At 50.9% G+C, this 24,246-nt stretch overlaps 1 protein-coding gene across 5 annotated transcripts in view; it reads right to left on the bottom strand.

Moving 5' to 3' along the window:
- The window catches only part of SEZ6 (seizure related 6 homolog), a 61,304-nt gene that overhangs the window by 16,527 nt on the left and 20,531 nt on the right, over positions 1 to 24,246 (bottom strand). For all 5 annotated transcript variants that reach the window (XM_053569629.1, XM_053569630.1, XM_053569631.1 and 2 more), the window contains exons 2-4: positions 19,955 to 20,623; positions 18,516 to 18,649; positions 6,064 to 6,259 (exon numbers count right to left, since the gene is read on the bottom strand). In XM_053569629.1, coding sequence (XP_053425604.1) covers positions 6,064 to 6,259; positions 18,516 to 18,649; positions 19,955 to 20,623 — 999 coding nt within the window. The remainder of the gene's footprint in view (positions 1 to 6,063; positions 6,260 to 18,515; positions 18,650 to 19,954; positions 20,624 to 24,246) is intronic.

Here is a 24,246-nt window from a genome sequence, read left to right as displayed (position 1 = left end):
AGACAGAGACTTACTTTGTTGCCTTTGATAGAGTGACGTGGCATCAGCCTAGCTCACAGCAACCTCAAACTCTTGGACTTAAGCAATTCTCTTGCCTCAGCCTCCTGTCTGACTGGTACTACAGGCACCCACCACAATGCCCGGCTATTTTTAGAGTTCTTGCTCTTGCTCAGGCTGGTCTCAAACTCCTGAGCTCAAGTGATCCACCCACCTTGGCCTCCCAAAGTGCTAGGATTACAGGCATGAACCATCACGCCCGGCCTTATTTTTCCACTTGGTAAAAGAGTTCAGAATGCTAGCCCACTTATATGTAGTGTTGTTGGGAAAGTAAAGGCGATAGTATCCCTCATTACCCAGATGATAATATATCTTCAGGATATGTTTATTGCCAGGTGCGGTGGCTCATGCTTGTAATCCTAGCACTCTGTGAGTCTGAGGAGGGTGGATTTCCTGAGCTCATGAGTTTGAGACCAGCCTGATCCAGAGATAGACCTCCTCTCTAAAAATAGCCAGGCATTATGGCAAGCACCTGTAGGGAGGCTATGGAAGCTACTTGGGAGGCTGAGGCAAGAGAATCGCTTAAGCTTAAGATTCAGGTTGTTGTGAGCTGTGAAGCCACAGTGCTGTAAAGAGTGTGACAAAGTGAGACTCTGTCTTAAAAAAAAAAAAAAAGTTATGTTTATTATATTACCCCTGTAATCCTAGCACACTGGGAGGCCAAGGCAGGAGGACTGCTTGAGCTCAGGAGTTCAGAGATCAGCCTGAGCAAGAGTGAGATCCTGTCTCTACTAAAAATAAAAAAATTGGCTAGGTGTTTCAGGAGGAGTCTGTAGTCCCAGTTACTCAAGAGGCAGAGGCAGGAAGATAACTTGGTTGCTGTGAGTTAGGCTGATGCCATGGCACTCTAGTATACTTATTGAATGACTAGTAGATGTGAAAGCACTTGAATTGGTGAAAAGCCTGTAGTGATGTTAAGTGTTGATATTATTTTTCCTTTGAGGACAAATACGAATTGCAGCAGGAAAGACTGAAATCAGACAGTAAAAGCTTTTCCAGTATTTACTGAAATATGCTAAAAAAATTTATGGCAAAAACTGTAGACTTCTTTTAAAGACAGGATGGAGATGAGGGTGGGGAGGCATGACATGCCTTCCTTGAAGCTGGGAGAGGGACAAGTTTCTCTGGGAAACCTGGTAGCTTTTGGTATTGTTATACCAAGTATGACCAAATGGTGGCAGCAAATCCTCAAAACAATCTGGCAAATCCCAAGCCAGGGACCAAGTAGCGGTTAAGCTAAAAATGGGGATCCTGGCTTGGGTCTATGGGGTGAGGAAAAAAGACCTAGAAGGGTCAAGGAGAGGGGCTGAGAGAAGGCCTGGGCTACAATGCCTGACAACTTTTATGGTGGTAGGAGGGATGGTGACGTCTAGACTGAAAACTTGGACCTTCAGGTGGGAAGGCCACCTTCCCTACTGGTGCCTGGGGGATGGGAAGAGAAGTCCAGGCAGGAGCTCTACTAGCTTTTGGGTGCCTTTGTGCGAAAAGAAAAGGAATCTGCCTTTGGCAGACTGGGGTCCAAAAACTTGAGTGTTATGACTTTCAGTTTTGTAACTTTCTTTCTTTTTTTTTTATTTTGTAGAGACATAGTCTCACTGTACTGCCCTCGGGTAGAGTGCCGTGGAGTCACACACGGCTCACAGCAACCTCTAACTCTTGGGCTTACGTGATTCTCTTGCCTCAGCCTCCTGAGCAGCTGGGACTACAGGCGTCCACCACAACACCTGGCTATTTTTTTGTTGCAGTTTGGCTGGGGCTGGGTCTGAACCCGCCACCCTCGGCATATGGGGCCGGCGCCCTACTCCCTGAGCCACAGGCGCCGCCCCAGTTTTGTGACTTTCATCTGCCCTGGCCTTAGTTTCTATGTCTGTAAAAGTGGGAGGATGGGGCGGCGCCTGTGGCTCAGAGGAGTAGGGTGCCGGCCCCATATACTGGAGGTGGTGGGTTCAAACCTGGCCCCGGCCAAAAACTGCAAAAAAAAAAAAAAAAAAGTGGGAGGGTGATTCCTACTCTTCTGTCTTTCACAGTGATCTTGAGAGAATATCCAGTAAGTGCTAATTGCAACTGGAAGACAGTACAGGGTGCTGCTTAGGAGGCAGGCTCTGGGGTCACACTGCCTGGATTTGAGTGCTGACTCCCCTATTTGCTGTGCCACATTGGGCTAGTTACTGGCATTCTCTGTGCTCAGTTTTCTTGTTTACCACCCATTTTGAGTACATCTTGCATTCAGTGTTGTAGAGGTTAAGTGAAAGGATGTATGTGCAGTGTAATCTTGATTAACAATAGCACCTCGGGCTGGGTCCAGGGGCTCATTCATGCCTGTAATCCTAGCACTCTGGGAGGCCGAGGATCAGCTCAGGAGTTCAAGACCAGCCTGAGCAAAAGCTAGACCCCATCTCCACTACAAATAGAAAACCTGGGGCAAGAGAATCGAGAGAGCCCGAGTTGAAGGTTGCTGTGAACTATGATTCCACAGTACTCTACCCAGGGTGACAGCTTGAGACTCTGTCTCAAAAGAAGAAAAAGCACCTCAAATCTACATGTACCTTTCAGCTTCTAAAATGCCTTCAGATTCTTCTTACTTGATACCTACAGTATTCTTGGGGGAGGAAGGCAAGGGAAGGGTTATTAATCCATTTCCAGATGAGGAAAACTGAGAGAGGTTCAGAGAGACTGTGTGTCCTCATCACACAGTAAGAAGTAGAGCAAAGACTTGATACTCCTGGCTCTGGAGCCCGCTTGCTTTGCTTTCCATCCCCTCTCCCCTACCTGGTTTCCCAGCTGAAGTAGAAACCTGGGCTCAGGGGTCAGAGAAACCTGACAGTTACAGACAAGGCTGCCCCGGGTGGTGGTCCATGGTGGCCACTCATGATGACCTGGGAATAGATCCGATGGCAGAATGGGGTGGGGGGAAGGGCATGGAGCACTGTACCCAGCATGGAGGGGAGCTGAGGGGCTAACCGACACCCAGGGAGATCTAGACCATGAGCCAGATATCAGGCTTGGCGTCTGCTTGTCCTTGCATCTTCCCCTTGAGTTCTTAGTACAATTCTTACAGGGGAGGGTCCCTATTTCACAGATGAGGAGACTGGGCCAGGATGAGGTAAGGGCAAGAGGTGTGGGTAGATAATGAAGCCCCCAGACTCCATAGTAGCTAAAGTGCCATTTCTCAGGATGAGCTTCCTCCTGTTGCCATGACAACCATTCCTAGGAAGCCTGCACCACTGCAATCTGTTGAGTTATTTTCTCACTGGAGTCTGTTTAGGGGGCCAAGACCTGTGCCAAGAATGCTCAGGGAGGAGGAGGGGGATACCTGTCAGGGCCCTCTGCCTCCCTACGCTGTCTGAGGCTGTGGGAGGGGAGTTGGGACATGGTCCTGCAGTGAGGACCTGGTGAGGGCCCATCCCTGTGACCTCCAACATTAGCTTAGACAGCTCCAGCATGGGCATCGGGCCTCTCACTCCTTTTCTGGCACCCTCTTTCTATAGTCCACGGAAACGCGTGTATGAGCACACGCTCCTCCTGTTCCCATCTCTGGGATCAGGGCTAATTACAGACTATAATTAGGGGAATTACACTCATTAAGGAAAGAGCTGATCATTGACAAAAACTGGGCTGAAGAGGGAGGGCCTCTGGGAGCCAAGAAGGAGGCAGGATGGGGCCAGCTCTCCCAGCCCTTCCTTGGGGTCTGTTCCTCCTTGTCAGGCCTCCAACTCACTGCCATTCGGCCACCTTTGTCTGACCTGATAGAGAGGAGGTCCGGAGTTTTGTGCAAATGAAATTTGCAGCAGGAGAGAAGGTTACGGTGGCACGAAATTATGCCCACTTCCAGGAGGCTTGATGAGCCATTAGGGAGGTTAGATGGACTGCCTAGGTCCCTTGCCTCACCTGGCCCCTTGCCTCTGCCAAGCCCCTGTACAGCTCCTGCCTATTGTCAGGCTTTCTGCTGCCATGCCAGGCTGCTCCCCTATTTTGGGTGGGGAGGCCAGGGTAGGTTTCTTAGAGAGATTTCAGGCATCCCCATATGGAAAGTGCCTGCCCTACAGCTGGGCTGTGATCCCCTGCAGGACTGCAGAAGTGGTCCATGACAATGCAAGACAATCCTGTGATTGTTCACACCAATTATTTCCCCATTAGCTTGCCCAGTCTGAACTGGTTAACCAGTGCAAAAGATCAAGCTGACTTGATGTCAAGGGGTGGAGGATGGACAGGAGGGATGTGGATGGGAGAGCAGCAGAGTCCTAAGCCCCTCCTCCCTCTCCTATCTTGCCAGCCTTTTAATACTAGCATCCTTAATGGAACCTGTGCTAAGTACTTGACATTCGCCATTTTGTTTAATCCTGTCCATGACTTTGTGGGGTAGGTGTTTTGGTCTCAAATTATAGCAGAGGAAATGGAGGGAGGGAGAGGTCAAATGACCTGTCCAAGGCCAATAGCCATTAAGAAGGAGATTCAGGGCCGTGCCTGTGGCTCAAAGGGGTAGGGCACCGGCCCCATACGTGGGAGGTGGCGTGTTCAAACCCAGCCCCGGCCAAAAAATGCAAAAAAAAAAGAAGGCGATTCAAACACATTCAAACAGATCTGCCCATCTTCTGAGTCTGTTTTTCCCACTGTGTCATGCCACTGTCCTATTTCCAACCGTGTTCTGAGATGATTGGGGCATGGGCCAGGTCTAGGGTGGGTGAGGCAGTCCAGGAAGGCTAGACTGGCAGATAATGACCTCCGGATGGTTATTGCCAAGCCCCTTTGACCTTGACTCTCTTGCATTCAGGCAGATCTTCTGTTGTTAATACCAGTTTAAAGAGTCTGCCTCCTCCAGAGATTCTGAACGCCTTGAAGGCAAGGACCTTGGCTCGTTCATCTTGATATTGCCTGTGTCTAGCACAAGGTTGGTAAAGAGCAGGTGCCTTGGAAAGTTTACTGAATGAATGAATGAGTGTAATCCTAGCACTCTGGGAGGCCGAGAGGCTGGTGCATTGCTTGAGCTCAGGAGTTCGAGACCAGCCTGAGCAAGAACAATATGCCATCTCTACTAAAAATAGAAATAGCCAGGCATTGTGGTGGGCACCTCTAGACCCAGCTACTCAGGAAGCTAAGGCAAGAGGATTGCTTAAACCCAAGAGTTTGAGGTTGCTGTGAGCTATGATGCCATGGCACCCTACCCAGGGAGACAGAGCGAAACTTTGTTTAAAAAAAAAAAGATTGAGGGCGGCGCCTGTGGCTCAGTGAGTAGGGCGCCGGCCCCATACGCCGAGGGTGGTAGGTTCAAACCCAGCCCCGGCCAAACTGCAACAAAAAAAAAATAGCCGGGTGCTGTGGCGGGCACCTGTAGTCCCAGCTACTCGGGAGGCTGAGGCAAGAGAATCACTTAAGCCCAGGAGCTGGAGGTTGCTGTGAGCTGTGTGATGCCACGGCACTCTACCAAGGGCCATAAAGTGAGACTCTGTCTCTACAAAAAAAAAAAAAAAGATTGAATTAGTGGCAATGGGCACACCTGGAGGCTACCCAATCCAGAGGCAAGACCTGCTTTCTGGCTCGGCGCCTATTGCACAGTGGTTACAGAGCTGGCCTCAGGCACCAAGGCTGGCGGGTTCGAACCCAGCCCAGGCCAGCTAAACAGCAATGACAACTGCAACAAAAAATAGCCCGGTGTTGTGGTGGGCACCTGTAGTCCCAGCTACTTAGAAGGCTGAGGCTTAAGCCCAAGAGTTTGAGGTTGCTGTGAACTGTGACGCCATGGCACTCTACCAAGGGCGACATAGTGAGACTTTGTCTCAAAAAAAAAAAAAAAAAAAAGACCAGCTTTCTGCAGGGTGGTGGGTGGAGGAGGGAAAGTCCTGGGGTTTTCAGATGATACTTACCTCCAACTGTACAGAGCTTCACTAGGTACCTGTGCTGTATGTTCCTAGCCCCTCTGTGTTCATCTGCAGGCTGTAATTATACCAGAGACCCCCTAGGAGGGCTGCCTGTCTGGACTGGTTCCCCCCTCAGCTGCCCAGGCCTTACCTTGGTAGTGGAAATGGAAGGTGCCAGGCCCAGCAGGTGGTGGGAGGCTTTGAAACCTCAGTGCTGCTTGGTGGGTGGGGCTGCGGATGACCTGGCCCCGCAGCAGGAAAGACTGGTTGGCCAGGGGCAGTGGGTCAGGCCCCCCCAGACCCTCCACAGTCAACGTTTCCCCCTCTTGTAGGCTGATGTTCTGGACCTGCCATATGGAGAGAGCAAAGCCGAGCAGTCAGACTTCTTTCTTCTGTTATCCCTACTGCCCTCAGGTTCCTGTGGGCTCCAGACAGGCCAGTTCTCAATGCCCCCGTGAACTTCTGAGCCCCCAGACCCTGAGCTAGGCACTTTGGTGCGGAAGGAGCTCATCTCCCTTTCTCAGTAACTCTGTGAGATGGGACCTGAAGTTCAGAGATAGTTAAGTTATCCAAGGTCACAGAGATTATTAGCAGAACTAGGATCTGAGGCCGGGTACAGTGCCTCATGCCAGTAATCCTAGCACTCTGGGAGGTGGGTATTACTTGAGCTCAGGAGTTTAAGATCAGCCTGAGCAAGAGCAAGACCCTGTCTCTACTAAAAATAGAAGCGTGGTGCCTGTGGCTCAGTGAGTAGGGCACCAGCCCCATATACGGAGGGTGGCGGGTTCGAACCCAGCCCTGGCCAAACTGCAACAAAACAATAGCCAAGTGTTGTGGCAGGCACCTGTAGTACAGATCCCAGGCACCTGTAGGCACCTGGGATCTGTAAGTACATCTCTCTGCCTCCAGAGCTTTTCAATTACACCAGCTGCTTTCTGTCCCTTCACCTTCCTGGGCTCAGTTTTCTCATCTGTACAGAAAAAACCAAGTCAAAAAACCAAGTCAAAACCCCAGGACTTTCCCTCCTCCGGCTACTCAGGAGGCTGAGGCAAGAGAATCACCTAAGCCCAAGAGTTTGAGGTTGCTGTGAGCTATGATGCCATAGCACTCTACCGAGCATGACAAAGTAAGACTCTGTCTCAAAAGAAAAAAAAAAAAAGAACTGGGATCTGTAAGTACATCTCTCTGCCTCCAGAGCTTTTCAATTACACCAGCTGCTTTCTGTCCCTTCACCTCCCTGGGCTCAGTTTTCTCATCTGTACAATAGGGGTGGGGTCGTGTGTTGAACTAGATGGTGTCTGAGGGCCTGGTCAGCCATGGGCAGTCTTGAGTGTCAGATCCTTGTGTCCAGCTTCCCCTGGGAGCTAGTCTGGCTCATAATGAGTTACCCTCTTCCCTTAACCAGCAGCTCCCCTGGGAATGATCTCGTCATCTACCTGGATGCCCAAGTCAGAAACTGGCATCCTACCTCCTCCCTCATACTCCACATCCAGTCATTCAGTCCTTTCAATTGGACCTCAAATCTCTTCACTACTCTTTACCCCCACTGCCACTTCCCCAGCTCTTCACTGTTATTGCTCTCCTAGATCACTGCAGCAACCTCTTTGACAGCCTCCCTGCCTATAGGGGTTAACTCATTAATATTTTCTGAGCTGTAGCTGGTTGATAGTCCCAAACCTGTTGCCGATCACAGTCCTCCAGTGGCTCCCCACTGAGCTCATGCAGCCTGTAATATCTACTCCAGACTCCTTGCTTAGTCCTCAAGACCCTGCCCAACTTGGCCCCTGCTGTCAGCTTAGCCTTATACCCTGCCCCTTCATCTGTCAGCCATCATTCTATTCTTTCTCTGCTCCTTTCCTCTGGCTGTCTCAGCCCCCTTTCTCACCACTCTGATCTTCAGGCCCTCAATCCAAGGAGCATCCTTCTGGGCTCCACCTCTACTCAGTCAAACAAGGATTAGATAAGGACAGACTCTGCCCAGAAGGGAAGTGGCAGAGTGGACTGGTAGAAGTAGCACTGGATTGGGAGCCCACAGATCTAGGTCCTCATTCTAACCATGTGATCTTGGACAAATGCATTAACCATTTGAGCTTCAGTTTCCGGTGTATAAAATGGCCTAGTATAGATCTTAACTACTCAAAATGTGGTCCCCAGACCAGCAACTTCATCATCACTTGGGAACTTGAAAGAAATGCAGAATCTCAGCTGGGCGCCCATAGCTCAGTGGTTAGGGTGTCAGCTGCATGCTCCGGGGCTGGTTGGTTCGAACCCTGCCTCGGCCTGCTAAAACAAACAAATAAAAAAAATAGCCAGGCCATGTGGCAGGCGCCTATAGTCCCAGCTACTAGGGAGGCTGAGGCAAGAGAATTGCTTGAGCCCAAGAGTTTGAGGTTGCTGTGAGCTATGATGCAATGGCACTCTATTGACGGTGACAATGTGAGACTCTTGTTTCAACAACAACAACAAACAAAGAAATGCAGAATCTCAGACCCTACCTCAAATCTACTAATTTGTACTCCATCTTTTTTTTTTTTTTTTGAGACAGAGTCTCATTATGTCGCTCTTAGTAGAGTACCGTGGCATCAAAGCTCACAGCAACCTCAGACTCTTGGGCTTATAGCTATCCTCTTGCCTTAGCCCCCCAAGTAGCTGGGACTACAGGCACCTGCCACAATGCCTGGCTATTCTTTTCTTGTAGTTATCATTGTTGTTTAGCAGGCCCGGGTGGGTTCGAACCCATCAGCTTCAGTTTATATGGCTGGCACCGAGCCTGTACCACGTCTTTTAACAAGATCCCTGGGCAATTCCAAAGCACATATCTGTATGGTCTCCAGGCCCCTATCAGGTTGCTCTGAGGCAGGGCTTTCAAGGGTTAACGGCCTGGCTGGGTTTTTTTTTGTTTGTTTGTTTCTTTGTTTTAGACAGAGTCTCAAGCTGTCACCCTAGGTAGAGTGCCTTGCTGTCACAGTTCACAGCAACCTCAAACTCTTGGGCTTAAGCGATTCTCTTGCCTCAGCCTCCCAAGTAGCTGGGACTACAGGCGCCTGCCACAGTGCCCGGCTATTTTTTGGTTGTAGTTCTCATTGTTGTTTGGCGTGCCTGGGCTGGATTCGAACCCACCAGCTCTGGTGTATGTGGCTGGCGCCCTAGCCGCTTCAGCTACAGGTGCTGAGCCAGCCTGGCTGTTTTTTTATTTTTTTAAATCTTGTTTCTGTACTCTGAAATTGCCTAGCTGGTTAAATGGCATCCAACGAGTCACCAAATTCTTCCCAATCTTCCTAAATATTCTTTTTTTTTTTTCTGTAGAGACAGAGTGTCACTGTACCGCCCTCGGGTAGAGTGCCGTGGCGTCACACAGCTCACAGCAACCTCTAACTCTTGGGCTTACGCGATTCTCTTGCCTCAGCCTCCCAAGCAGCTGGGACTACAGGCGCCCGCCACAACGCCTGGCTATTATTTTGTTGCAGTTTGGCTGGAGCTGGGTTTGAACCCGCCACCCTCGGCATATGGGGCTGGCACCCTACTCACTGAGCCACAGGCGTGGCCCACTTCCTAAATGTTCCAAGTGATTCCTCCTCTATCCTTTTGTCACTGTCCTGGCCCTAATCACCTCCTGTCCATTGTTTCTCACCAGAGAATGGCCTTCTGACCATCTGCCTCATCCCTTCCATCCCCAACTCATCTCTGGCCGCCTCAGATCAGATCATATCTCTCTCCTCCCCAAACCCTGCTGGGGACTTCAGCTTGCCCAGAAGACAAGGTCCAAGCTTTCCAGCTCACAGCTGGCTCCAGTGGCTTTGTTGGCCTCACTTCACCTGCCCTGCAGCCAGAGGCTACCCATTACTTCCGCCCTTCTGGGTATTTGAATATGGGACTTTGCATAGGGAATGCCTTCCTTATTCCTCAGCTGGTGAAGTGGGTCATCATTTTAGATCTCAGGGCCACATCCTCACCTCCCAAGCCAGGCCAGTCAGTCTCTGCTTCAGACTCTCCCCACTGGTCCTCTGCCCAATTTGCCACTAAAGCCCAGGTTGGCATTTTGGGTCATGATGCCCTCATCACTGGCCAGTCTCAATAAAGATGTGTGGAAAGAACAAATGTGTAGGCTGCTGGAGGTACATTCCTCACCAGATCCCTGGGAGCTGAGAAGCACAGAGGAAAGTACAGAGGATACTGAGCCCAGCCAGGTCCAAGGAGTGAGCTGCTGCCGGGTCCTAGGTCCCTCAGACCATGGGCACTGAAAATAGATGTGCCCTGCGAGTCCCTACCCCTGCTGGAGAGGTCTTTGAGCTGAAGAGAAAGCTCAAGGAAGTGGGGTGGGGGGGGCAGAGGCACCTCCTCTCTGTGAGACGCTCCCCACCCAGGCACATTTGGGTGGAGGCTGCCTGACCATCTGCTGGGGACATTCCTCAGGGAATTCCTGCCGCAGGCGGAGGCTGGATGAGGTCCCTTCAAACTTGGAGATTCTGTGATTCTAGAGCTGGGAAAACAAGACTCACACACGTGGAATCTGTAATTATCGAGAGATGCCAGGCAGCATATAATTCTGCCTTAAGTGGCACTGAACGCGTGCAGCAGGGATCCTCCAGGGGAAAGCCAAGGGCTTGGAGGCTCAGGGAGAGTGCACAGAGCAGGTGGGTCTTGGAGTGTGAGGAGGAGAAGGAAGGGGAAGGGAGGATACTCATTGCACGGAAATTACTACAGAAGCAAAGGCAGAGAAGTAGGAATGAATTTTAGTATTTTCTTCCAGTTCCCCATATACCTCTAGCTTGACCTTTAGCTTCCCGCTCCTGACCTGGTTGGGATCAGAGAGCAGCAGCGACATCAGCAGCAGAGCAGCAGAGCAGCAATAACAATGCCATTCATAGAGCACTTTCCACGGGTCATGCCTTGTACTAGGTGCTTTCCATACCTTGTTTCATCCTCACCACAATTATATAAAGTAAGTAGTAAAATCCCCATAAGTAAACAGAGGCTCAGAGAAGCTAAGGACCCTGCAAAAGGTCTCACAGGGGATAAGCAGAGTTTTGTCTTGTCATAAGACTGCCAACCTTATGGGGGTATCATCTTGCAGAAATAGACTTTCAGACATCTTTATTCCCAGGCTCTGGCTCCCCCAGGCTTATCAGGGAGGTGGATCTTGGTTTGGCTTGTTTCTTTTAAGATGTTGGATGTGAGTTCTCATCAGCCATCCTTCCCCCCAGCAGTCTATAAAGCTGGGAAAACTGGGAGCTGAGACCTTTGGCCCACTCTGGTCTAGGGGAGGCATGGCCTCTTCAAGTCCAGCCTGGCGGTGAGGGTCAGGGTGAAAGCGTGGAATGAAGTGGCTCCTAGGTAGAAGGTCTCATTCTCAGCCAGAGACTGTCAGTGTTGCTCTGGTCCCCTGGGTTTCAAGTACCCACCTGCAGGTCTGCTGCAGTGGCTAGAAAGTAATTTGTCACTTGTTTGAGAGCCAGACTGACAGGGGCCAGACAGGGCCCTGGACAAGGGGGCTGATGAAGTCTTGATGCAATTTGTAAGCATCTGAAGAGCCTGGGAGACAGAATGAAATGTCAGCTCTGCTCGTGAGGGCTGTCTTGCCATACCCATAGCCAGTGACAGGAGGGGACCTGGGGGCCAGGCAGGGGAAAGACAGCAGAGGGAGCTGAGGACAATTTCCACAGAACCCTGGGTTTTCCAACACTGCCCTGCTTGAGGTAGACATGGGGTCAGTTCAAGGAAGAAACAGAGCTGCTTGAAGGGGACTGGCCCCTTCTTAGATGAGAAGTGGGGAACATTTGGGATCCCTTCTGCCAGCCCCTAATCATCAGCCTTGTCTGGCCTGCCTGGCCCCGTGGAAGCTGCCAGTCAGGCCTTCTGTGAATGCCCCAGTGGTGTGCGACCCATAGGTGAGATGGGGCCACAGTTTCTGTACACATTCATACCAGTAAAACCCAGCACAAGGACATGAGCTCAAGGATGACTCCTGGGTCCTCCCCATGCCATGACTCCCCTGGAGTCTCATGGTCACCACCTATATAGGTACTCTGACATGGGGCCACTTGCATGCACAAGGCCCCCTTAAACACATGTCCTGACATGGGTATGACCTCACATGCCTGTGTTCCCCACACCAAGCATAAGTTAATTGCAATTTTTCCCAGCAGACCCTTTAAAGTTTTCAAAGCTCTTTTACTCCTATTATCCTCTCAGATTTCACAGGGATCTAGGGCAGCCTGCGTTTTCCTCCCTTTTATAGATAAGGCACTTTTTAATCAGGGAAGTTGAGAGTTTCTCTGGTCACAGAGAGTCCAAGGTAAAGCCAGGAGTCTAGGCCAGGACTCCTGCCTCCTGGTCCAGTGCTCTGTCTTCCTCAGACACAGCATGCCAGGCTCTTCTGTGGAGCTAGGAGAATTCCAGGTGGGTGTCCTACAGGATCAGGTGGGGGATGAGGGGGCGAGGCAGAGCCTAGATAGGCACCTGTCCTTGCATGGAATGCCCTCTTAGGATTTGCCTGTACCACACCCAGACCAACTCCTGTGCCAGGGAAAGAACAGGGGCTCTTAAATCCTGGGATCTAATCCCAACTTCATCACTGACTAGGTAAGGGTCCATGGGCAAGTCATATGACTTCTCCAGGTCCCAGTTTTGCCTGTGAAATGAGTAATATAACCACTTCATGAAATTGTAAGGATTAAGTTAGATCCTTCCTATTAGGGCCTCCGCACAGTGGGGCATAGTATTAGCAGTTCTCTTTCCCTTTCTTGGAGAGACCTAAGTCCCACCCTGACAAAACCTTGGCATTTGCCATGGTAACAGCTGGCTATGGACCCACCTAACTCATCCTTAGGTCTGCCAGGACTGCTCAGAAGGCAGTCTACCTGGGAGCCACCCTTTCCTTGGCCCAGGCTCTGTAGCTGCCAGGAAGCAAGAAGCAAGGCCAACGGCCTAAGGTGCCACTGCTCAGTCAGACCTATGATGGAGCTTCCCAAACCCAGAGAAGGAGCCACACTCAAAGGGACTGGCTGAAAGGGGCCTTGTGCTTCATCTGGCTTAATCTCCCTTTACAGAGAGGGAAACTGAGGCCCAGAGATGGCTAGGTGCTTAGCCCAGTCATGGAGATGTGGGCTATAGCACCAGGATTGGAGCTCTATCTGAACTGGGACTCTTTCATAAAACCTTATTGGTAAGGTCTATTTTAGGGATAGAGAGAAGGACCTAAATCTGTGAGGCCAACCCTGCCACCCTCAAATGGGCCTCCTGGAGCCAGGAAATAGGAAATTGCCCAGAAATCCCATCCCATCCACCCACAACTCCCTCATGGTGCCCACATTAGGCCTGGCCCTAGCTTAGAAGGACAAGGCATTCTGGCTATCAAAATGACAGCTGGCCTGACATGGGAGAGTTGTATGCCAATGGGGCCACCTGGGGCATAAGGGCAGGGCCTGTGGGCAGCTGTGCCCAGGCTCCAGATGGTACAGAAATCAGCCAAGCCAAGATGGAGGCTGGCAGTGGAGGGCTCCAGCAATGCCAAGTACAGAGAGAGACAGGCAGCAGGCCCAGAAAGGTCTGGAGCCCTCTAGGGAAGACTGGCTATCTGGAGAGGGGATAGGACCGTGGACCATGGGATACATGGGCCTTGGGGCTCATATCCACCTGTCCTCAAGGAGTTTCTCAGGACCTCCTTTAACAGCCTAACCTAATGCTAAACCCCTGTCCAAAGGAGGCAAGCATCCTCTGATCATGGAGGGTCTGACCTGGCCTCCTCTCCATGGGTGGCTCACACCTCCAGCTCAGTGGTACATGTAGCCTCAGTACTATGAAGACAGGTGGGAGACAGGGGTGAAGCAAGTTAGGAGGGACTGTGGTTTAGGGATTCTGGTACTCCTGAGACTGCTCCTCAAAAACAGAGAAATGAGAGGCTTGCCCAGGTCCCCAGATTTTGGGCAAAGGCTGCAGTCACATGATAGATGCTCAGCACAGTATCTGACTGACTTGCTCAGGGGTGTGATTTCTGGGTCCCTTGAGACAGTCCTTTCTTCCCTCACTCCTCTGATTTCCCCTTGCCCAGACTTTATTCCTCCTGTCTACTCTGAGTGATCCTGGTGAATTCACAGAGGGACAGTCAGGGAGTTCTCCACAATGGGAGAAGCCACAGGTGTTTCGTCCTCCCAAGGCCAAGGAGCCATGGGCAGCATTCTAGGCCTTTTAACTGCCCACCCATCCTGCCCCCAGTGTCCAGTGTGGCCTGGCCCAACTGTCAGCCTGGATAGGAGGCCACTGCCCTAAGGCTGAATTTCTGGCAGGAGTGTGATCCAGAAGTCCTTACCCTCACCCCCTGCACCTATGCAACACAGTCATCTTTCCAAAACAGCCAGGGTGGCCTTCAAGGGCCTGGCCTGCCACACCTGCTGCCTCTCAGCCCAGGTATGGCTGCTGGCTTCTCATCCTAAGGCTGCAGAGCAGGGTCATCACCTCCAGGTAGCCGTCCCTGGTCCTAGGACTGGTGGGGTGTGCCCAACCTGGAATTGCCACTGCTCCTGTATTTCCCATGCTCATCCCCACCAACACTGAGCATTTTGTGGTCATTGCTTATAATCTCTATCACTCTAAACATGAAAGTATGTGTCCTCAGTGCCCAGCACAGAGCCTGGCACATGGTAAGTGCTCAATTTATACTTTAGAACAAATCCACTCATCAGAATCTATTAGTGATTAACTGAGGGACATCAAGCAATTCCCTTTCCTTGCCTGGGCCTCAGTTTCCCCAGCTGTTTGGTGGGTATTGGTTTTCAGTGACCAAGTGGCCTTTTGGCTTGGCCAGGAGACCTGGGTGAGAGTGGAGGTTGCCCGAATTGGCTTTGGAAAGAGAAGAACCTTAAATCTTACTTTAGTCATGGTTCTGTCTCTTGCTCCTTCCCCAAATAGGGTGCTGACCCAGCTCTGACCACTCTGTCCCCCCACTCCCCAGCCATAGCATCAAACTCTATTTCAGGCCATCAAGGCCAACAGGGTTCCCAAGGATTCTGTCCCCATGCTGCTGAGGTGGAGGGTGGGACCAGCGTCTGCCACATTTCCTGACAGCAATCCAGGGCTGTGGCAGGTCTTCCTCTCAAGGTTGCCTGGTAACAGCTTCTGCATTCTTATGAAAAAAATGTGGCAGCCCCAGACAACAGACATGGTGCTTGAGTGAGGGGGTGGCATCCAGGGCAAGGTTGTGCCTGGACTCAGGTGGGGGCAGCTGGAGCCAGCATCTTGTCCCATTGTGGAGGGTACCAGGGCTGGGCCCAACCTTGTTCAGTGGCCTTTCAGTGGGGGTGGTAGGCTTGGGGGACAAGTAGGGGCACTGGATGGCACCCAGCCTGGCATCTGCCCCCTCCCACCCCCTTCCCTGCACCTGCAGCTGGCGCCTTCTACCCAGTGAGCCACAGCCGGTGCCACCTCTCATTAGGTGATGATTTTACATTAATTACCTTAATTAAGCGGCGCTGAGTGCTAATGGCTTGGGGAGGGGGGTGGTGGCTGTTCCTAATTACCCTCCCAGTCGGCCCAGAGTGAGGGGCACCAGGCTTGGCAAAGCAGAACCAAACAGTTGTAGAAAGAACAGGAGGAGCCCACCAAGGGTGGGAGAGGGGTACCCCTCTGCTCAGAGACCTGGACCTGATGTCCCCAGAGGGGAGGGCTGGGGGCACTGCCCCAGGACAATTGTAGCTGGCTCCAGGCTCAGATCCAGGGGCACACAGGAATTGGAATCGGTAGGACGCAGGCTGGGAGGTGGTGGCAGGCCATGCTGCCCTGCTGCCCAGACTCTTTAGGCCCCTGCCTGATTACCTCTGCTGGGCTGAATTCCTCTCCTCCCCACTGCATCAGTCTCCAAGATCCAGGTCAAATTTTATTCCTCTATTCCTTCATATCTTCCTTTGTCCAGTCATTCACTCAGTTCATGGAGTACACATCCTACTCCATGGAGTACACATCATGGAGGCCCTATACTACAAGGCACCCCACAAGGAGCTCAGTCAAGCTGGGAAGGTGGATGGCTATAAACAGATCAATGGAGGGCAAGGCCAGGTGTGGTGGTTCACACCTATAATCCTAGCATTCTGGGAGGCCAAGGCGGGAGGATTACTTGAGCTCAGGAGTTTGAGAACAGCCTTAGTAAAAGTGAGACTCGGGGGCAGTGCCAGCAGCTCAGTGGGTAAGGTGCTGGCCACATACACTGAGGCTGGTGAGTTCGAACCTGGCCTGGGCCAGCTAAACAACAATGACAACTGCAACAACAACAAAAATAGCTGGGCGTTGTGGCGGCCACCTGTAGTCCCTGTTACTTGGGAGGCTGAAGCAAGAGGATCGCTTATGCCCAAGAGTTTGAGGTTGCTGTGAGCTGTGATGGCACAGCACTCTACCCAGGGTGACCACTTGAGATTCTGTCTCAAAAAACCCCAAAAAACAGTGAGACTTGGTCTCTACTAAAAAACTTTAAAAAGCTGGGTGCAGTGGATCATGCCTGTAATCCTAGCACTCTTGGAGGCCAAGAAGGGTGGATTGTTTGCAGCTTAGGAGTTTGAGACCAGCCTTAGCAAAAGCTAGAACCCCATCTCTAAAATCTATCTGGGCGTTGTGGCAGGCACTTATAGTCCTAGCTACTTAGGAGGCTGAGGCAAGAGGATCGCTTGAGCCCAAGAGTTTGAGCTTGCTGTGAACTATGACACCATGGCACTCTACCATGGGCAACAAAGTGAGATTCTGTCTCTCTCACACACACACACACAACTTAGAAAAATTAGCTGGGTGTCATGCTATGCACCTGTAGTCCCAGCTATTTGGGAGGCCGGGGCAGGAGGATAGCTTGCTTGAATCCAGGAGTTTGAGGTTGCTGTGAGCTACACTGATGCCTGGGCACTCTAGACTGGGCAACAGAAGAGACACTTATCTAAAAAAAAAAAAAAAATAGAGGGTAGAGTGAAGAGCTATTTGGAGGGGTGAACTGGGTTAGGGGATCAGGAGAGTCGTCTCAGAGAAGGTGATAGCAGGGATGAGCCCTAGGGGAGGGGGTGGTGGGACAACTCTTGCATGCAGAGGGATCAGCATGTGCAATTGAGCTTGTGGGGAAAGATGGCTCAGCCCATTCAGCTATCTATAAGCTGTTCAGTGCAAAGAGGAGTAGAGAACAAGGGAAGAAGTGGCCAGAGATGGACCTTTGTTCCCTGGGGGAACATGGGGAAAGGACTGATTTCATGTGAGAAAAATGACTGCAGTATAGGTGGGGGGGTTGGGTAGCAGGGAACAAGAGTGAGTGGGGAGACCAGTGAGGCAGCTACTGCATCTTTAGGGGAAGGGTAATGGGGCTGGACCACTGTGCTTGTGGGAGATGGAAGGAGAGAAGTAGGCAGATTTGAGAGTTTGGGGGAGTCTCATGGTGACAGAACATTGGGGATGAGTTGATGGGACTGGATGGAGGAGAGGGAAGGGCAGAGGGGATGTTATCCTCATACTGTGTGGGGTTTTTTTGTTGTTTGTTTCAGTTTTTGGCCGGAGCTGGGTTTGAACCCACCACTTCCAGTATACGGGGTGGCGCCCTACTCCTTTGAGCCACGGGCACCGCCCCCTCCTTGTACTGTTTTCTGACCTGACAGAGTTGGGTGGCAAGCAGATGTTAGAGACAAAAAGGAAGATTTGGGATTGTGGAGGTAGATGAGCATGTGGGACATCTGTGAGGACTTGCAGGCTCAGGCTGTAGGATTAAGAGAAAGTCTTAATCTTAAGGTGGGAGGATGAGATATCCCAGGGAGGCTGGCAACAGGAGGCTGGGCTGTAGGTCTGACTCCCCTACCACCCGGTCACCTCTCTGATGGTGCAGCCATGTCTGTCATCCCCACTTCTGCATCCCAGGAGCCCCCACAGGGCCCAGCCCAGAGAGCTGCTCAGGGGGTATTTGCTGAAGGAGTGAATGAATGAATGGGTGGATAAAGCTCCATAGCTCTCAGACGCAATCAGGCAGTTCTCCCTTCTCTCTACCCAGCCACATAGATTCAGAAGCAGAGTTTATGCTTACCCTATCCCCTGCCCATCCAATGCTTGAGTCTCCTCAGGCTCTTCTTCTTTTTTTTTTTTTTTGTAGAGACAGAGTCTCACAGCTCACAGCAACCTCCAACTCCCGGGCTTAAGCGATTCTCTTGCCTTAGCCTCCCGAGTAGGTGGGACTACAGGCGCCCGCCACAACGCCCAGCTATTTTTTTTGGTTGCAGTTCAACTGGGACCGGCTTTGAACCCGCCACCCTCGGTATATGGGGCTGGTGCCTTACCGACTGAGCCACAGGCGCCGCCCCACTCCTCAGGCTCTTCTAAGGCCCTGATCAAACCCCTAGGGGAAGAGGATGGGCACAGCGGGCCCTCCCACAGCCTCTCTCAGCCTAAGGCATTGCTGAGTGGCACACTAGCCTTCCACTTCCTGGCACACAGAACAGAATCCAACCATGTTTTAGGTCCATCTCTCAGTCCTGGCCTTAGCACCCCACAACTGATGCCTCTAAGCATCCCCACCTCTTCTCATAGCAGGTGCCCTTCTGGAGAAGGATAATGTGCTAGACCCAGCTTTGCCCTTGCCAGATCCAGGTCACTCACCTTGATTTCCACACCATAGCCAGGGTAGACAGAGATGTAGTAGAAACAGTCCAGGCTAACGTCAGGAGGTGAGCTGGGGGCTGTCGGGGAGTCCAGAGAGCCCTCTGGGCCTGAGAAATTCCAGCTACAGAGGCCTGGGAGGCAGGAGGAGACACAAGGCTAAGTTCAGCTCTGGTGAAGTGGGTTCAACTAGCTCGGTGCCTGTAGCACTGTGGTTATGGTGCCAGCCACATACCCCGAGGGTGGGATTTGAACCCGGCCCCGGCCAGCTAAACAACAATGACAACTGCAACAAAAAATAGCTGGGTGTTGTGGCAGGTGCCTATAGTCCCAGCTACTTGGGAAGTTGAGGCAAGAGAATAGCTTGAGCCCAAGACTTTGAGGTTGCTGTCAGCTGTGATGCCATGCCATAGTGAGACTCTGTCTCAAAAAAAAAAAAAGTGGGTTCAATTAAGGCTGAACTGCTGTATGCGTGTGTGTGGATAAAGCCCACCTCTTGGGATGTCTATCCCCCTGTTGAAAGAAGGGACTCCTTTTTTGGTTTGTTTGAGACAGAGTCTCAAGCTGTCATCCTGGGTAGAGCACCTTGGCGTCATAGCTCACAGCAATCTCCAATTCTTGGGCTCAAGTGATCCTCTTGCCTCAATTTTTGTATTTTTAGTAGAGACGGGGATCTCGCTCTTGCTCAGGCTGGTCTTCAACTTGTGAGCTCAAGCAATTCACCCACCTCGGCCTCCCAGAGTGCTAGGATTACAGGTGTTAGCCACCATGCCCAGCCCTTTTGTTTTTTTTTTTTTTGAGACAGAATCTCACTATGTCACCCTCAGTAGAGTGCGGTGGTGTCACAGCTCACAGCAACCTCAAACTCCTGGACTTAAGCGATTCACTTGCCTCAGCCTCCCAAGTAGCTGAGACTACAGGCACCACAACACCCAGCTATTTTTTGTTGCAGTTGTCATTGTTGTTTGACTGGGTTCTAACTCGCCAGCCTTGGTGTAAGTGGCTGGCACAGTAACCACTGTGCTACGGGCGCTATTTTTTGTTGCAGTTGTCATTGTTGTTTTAGCAGACCTGGGCCAGGTTTGAACCTACCAACTCTGGTGTATATGGCCAGTGCCCTAACCAGGGACTGCCTTTTATTGAGTATATACTGTGTGCAATCTTATTTCAGTTCTCACAATGATTCAATGGGCCATTTTTTCTGATTGCTGTTTTACAGATGAGGCTCTATAAATAAAATTCCTAGGGTCATATTACAGTTGGAAGAATCAGAATGTGAACCCATGTCTATCTGGTTCCAATCTACATGCCTCTGGCAAGCTGGCCCTTAATGCTGAAGGGCAGGGCAGGCTGACATGGTATCAGAGATGGAGGCTTTTAGGGCCCCTAAAGTTCTTTTCACCCCCACTTCCAGATCTGTAAGCCAACAGGTAGCTGACCTGGTGACCGGACTGTGGTGATGGTGGTGGTGATGATAGTGGTGGTGGTGGTGGTCTCCTCGTCATCCCCTGAAGCTGTGGAGGTGGCAATGATCCCCTCCATCCCAAGCCCTGTGGGCTGGGACACAACCTCTGGATCCCATGGCCTGCCCAGGTTTCCAGGACCCTCTTGGGTTGGAGTCCAGGCTCTGCTGGGGGATGTAGAACTCAGTCTCTCCCCTGGGCCTAGGGTGGGCACTGCCATACTGGGCCCTGGAAGTAAGGGAGCTGTGATATGAAGCACAGGGGGTCCTGACTCTAGGATCCAGGGTCCCTCCCTGGACTGGGGCTGAGTGGGTGCTTCAGCTATGGCTGGAGTGGGGCTGGTAAAGACAGGGCGGCTGTCCTGGTTGGCCAGGCGGAGAAGAGGACTTGGAGTGAAGGGTGTAGGAGGGTCAGGCTGGAAGGGCAGCGCTGGCTTCAGCTCCTCCTCTCCCTTCTCCAGACCCTCTTGTAGGAATTCCTCAAGCAGTGGGTGGTGGTTGAGCAGCTTCAAGGTGGGGGCTGTTGTGACGAAGTGGACACCTCGTTCTGGGTGCTCAGGTGTGGGGGCTGCTGTCATCTCCCCATCTGTCTCCTCGATGCCCAGGGCATGCCCTTTCTCCATGGTTGGGGCCTGGGAGGAGAGTCCTGAAATAATAAAAGATGATCAGAGGTTTTTCCCCTGTGCCACAGTAAGCATTATGCCTAGATCACGTAGTAGGAGATCCATCTCTCTTTTGACAGAGCATTGAGGGGTATGCTAAGAATCATAGAGCTATTGAATGTTAAAGCTAGAAGTGAAATGATAGCATATACAGCAAAGATGGCACATGAGATTTTTTTCTCATCCAGCACCAGAGGCAGACATTACTAGTCAATCATTGCACAATTTCCTGCTATTTTCAGATTTAGCCTCAGAATCCTTCTTCAGGCTGTCATGCCTGATACCTCAGAATGACATGATGTCAAATAAATAGTTGCCATCCCTAAACGTAGTGCAAAGGTCTTATTTTTCTAATGAGAAAATCAGCCAGAAGGCTAGGCGTGGTGGCTCATGCCTGTAATCCCAGCACTTTGGGAGGCTGAGGCATGTGGATTGCCTTAGCTCAGGAGTTCGAGACCAGCCTGAGCAACAGCAAGACCCTGTCTCTAAAAAAAATTAAAAATAAAATATATACCCGGGTGTTGTGTCAGGCACCTGTAGTCCCAGCTACTTGGGAGGCTGAGACAAGGGAATCACTTGAGCCCAAGAGTTTGAGGTTGCTATGAGCTATGACGCCACAGCACTCTACCAGGGGCAACAAAGTGAGACTCTGTCCCCCCCCCAAAAAAAAAGAAAGAAAGAAAGAAAAGAAGAAGAAAATCAGCCAGAGAAAGAAAGTGACTTGCTCAAAGTCACACAGCCAGTTGAAAAACCGAGATGAGAGGGCAGCGCCTGTGGCTCAAAGGGGTAGGGTGCTGGCCCCATATGCTGGAGGTGGTGGGTTCAAACCCAGCCCCAGCCAAAAACCACACACACACAAAAAAGAAAAACCTGAGATGAGAACCTTAGCAAGAGTACTATTTTCCACCAAACTGACCCTTCTGCCTGACATTATGGGGCATTCAAGTTCATTTCCTATTCTCAGAGAAACTGCTGTTCATTATCCTCAGGCAGTGTGTCATATATTTTGGATTTTGATTTAGATTTCTTCATAGGTAGGGCAGCGCCTGTGGCTCAGTTGGGAGGGGGCCAGCCCCATATACCAAGGGTGGTGGGTTTGAACCCGGCCCCGGCCAAACTGCAACAAAAAATAGCCAGGCAATGGGCGGCGCCTGTGGCTCAAGGGGTAGGGCGCCGGTCCCATATGCCAGAGGTGGCGGGTTCAAACCCAGCCCTGGCAAAAAAAAAAAAAAAAGAAAGAAAAAATAGCCAGGCATTGTGGCGGGCACCTGTAGTCCTAGCTATTCAGGAGGCTGAGGCAAGAGAATCGCCTAAGTCCAGGGGTTGGAGATTGCTGTGAGCTGTGACGCCACAGCACTCTACCAAGGGCAACAAAGTGAGACTCTGTCTCAAAAAAAGATTTCTTCATGGGTATATGATTTCTTTGTTAGGATCCCATTAGGTCCCAGGTCTCTCACATCTCAGAAAATAATTTCTTTCATACCCTTTCCAGTTTTTAGGATCTTCTAGAGGAGTAAAGTGAGTACAATGGGAAGTGCTAAACTCTAGAGGTAGGTAGATAGGGCTTCAAATCCCAAACCTGACCAGGCATGGAGGAGGATAGCTTGAGGCTAGGAGTTCAAGACCAGCAGGGGCAACATAGTGAGAACCCAGTCTCTAGAAAAAATTTAAACAATGAGTCAGGGATGGTGACATGTGCCCATATTCCTAGCTACTTGGGAGACTGAGGGGAGCCTAGGAGTTTGAGGCTTCAGTGAGCTATGATCACACCATTGCACTCCAGCCTGGGTGATAGAGTGAGACCTCATCACAAAAAAAAAAAAAAAATAATAATAATAATAAATCCTAGATCCATCACTCTGGGGCTGTGAAACCTCAGGCAAATAATCTAAACTCTCTGAACCTTAGTTTAGTTTTCTCATCTATAAAATGAGGTTTCTTTTTTAGGATTGACTGAGATAATATGCATATTACTTCCCTTCCCTATTTGATATTTCCCTCTGAGTTCCTTTTTCCTTTCTTGTAACATTAGTCAGGTTCCATTTAGGGTAGGGTCTAAAATAGGGATATGATGGATATCTGGCAGGCTACCCTCTAATCTATGGCAGACATTGCTAATCGATTTTGGTTATTTTTTGCTAACACCATATGGGACTTCAGAATCCTTCTCAACACAGTCATTCAGGCAGCCAGTACTAATCAATTAGATAGGCCATGGAAGATGAAAATGATTTGTTATCTCTGGGTACAGACTGCTCTGTTTTTGATTATGTTGACTTAGTCAACCACATAGCTAGAGAGATGATGCGTATTCTGCTTGTGGCCCCCTAAGATCCCCAGATCCTTAACTGGCAAGAAAAGGTTAATGGATGCTGGCTCCAGATTCAGCTCACATACAATTTTGCCAGCTCTGAGAAGGCTGGAAGGATATTTTGAGATCCTTATAGCTCTCAAAATGGCTGCATGAGGACTTGAAGGGAAAACAGAGCCAGGGCGAGATAACAGAGTTTGCAAGGAGAAGGTCGCTTCCTCCGCATGTCTGGTGATGGGGCTGTCATTCCACAGGCTCACACCCACCCCATGGATTGGCAGGCGTGAGGAAGCGGCAGATGGCCTACGTTCTGTTCAGGAGATCATAGCATCTCTGATGTGTCAGACAAATGGAAGCAGGGAGGAAATTGGGGTGCAGGAGGCAGGTACAGGTTGGAGGGCTTACCATTCCTCTGGGTCAGAGGGGCCTTGGTATCCTAAAGCCCTGAGAAACCAGGGCCAACTGCAGTCTCCTGAGATGCCCACTGAAGCAGCCCATCTGTGCTCTGGCATTCCATGCCAGGCCCTGACAACACAGTATCCAAACTGGATGCCCAGCCAGGCCCATACCCACAGAGCAGATGGTCCACCAGTGCCCTGTGTCTTTTATCTGAATCAGCAATGGAGGGGCCAGGCAATGCTTGTGACATGCCCGGACAGGGCGACTCACTTTGCCCCCTCCCCAGATGTCGATAGCCTTTGCCAGGCATGCTGAGACCAATCTTAGTATGGCATGAGGAGCCTTTCTCATTACATAGACTGGAGCCCCCTAGAGTTGTACATTGCTCATGTGCCCCTCCAGGATTGCCCAATAAGAGATGTGGCCCTTGGCTCTCAGGTGGGTATCTGTGGGACTCTTAACTGAAAGAAAGGCATGACCAGAGAGCCTCTGACTTAAGAAATCACCAAAGAGGGCACAACTCTTCCCATCGCCTGCCAGGTGGGTGCTGGGCAGTGAATGGAGCAGAGCTAATGGGCACCTCCCATCACTGTCGATTGCACTGATTGTGTTATCTGGGGGGACTGAGCACTTGGTTAAATGAGATCGAGATAGCATAGCAAACGAGCAAATTGATTCCAAAATCAGCTGACACTTGGTCCCAGCAGTGCTACCCACTGTTAGAGAGGAGATAATCTCCAGGAGACAAGCCATTTCTGAAAAGGGCATCTCCAGACACCCTGGTTGATTCTGTTGGAGGCCTGGGGTTCTGTGACCTGTCACTCAGGTTCCCAAGGTTGTGGCCAGGAGATCATGGGCTTCTCTCTGCCTAGACTGACTAAGTTAGTTCAAGGGTAC

Source organism: Nycticebus coucang, chromosome 18, assembly GCF_027406575.1.
Source record: "Nycticebus coucang isolate mNycCou1 chromosome 18, mNycCou1.pri, whole genome shotgun sequence".
In the NCBI taxonomy this organism is placed as follows: Eukaryota; Metazoa; Chordata; class Mammalia; order Primates; family Lorisidae; genus Nycticebus; species Nycticebus coucang.
Note: the sequence above shows the minus strand (reverse complement) of the source record. Positions and strands in the feature narration are given on the sequence as shown.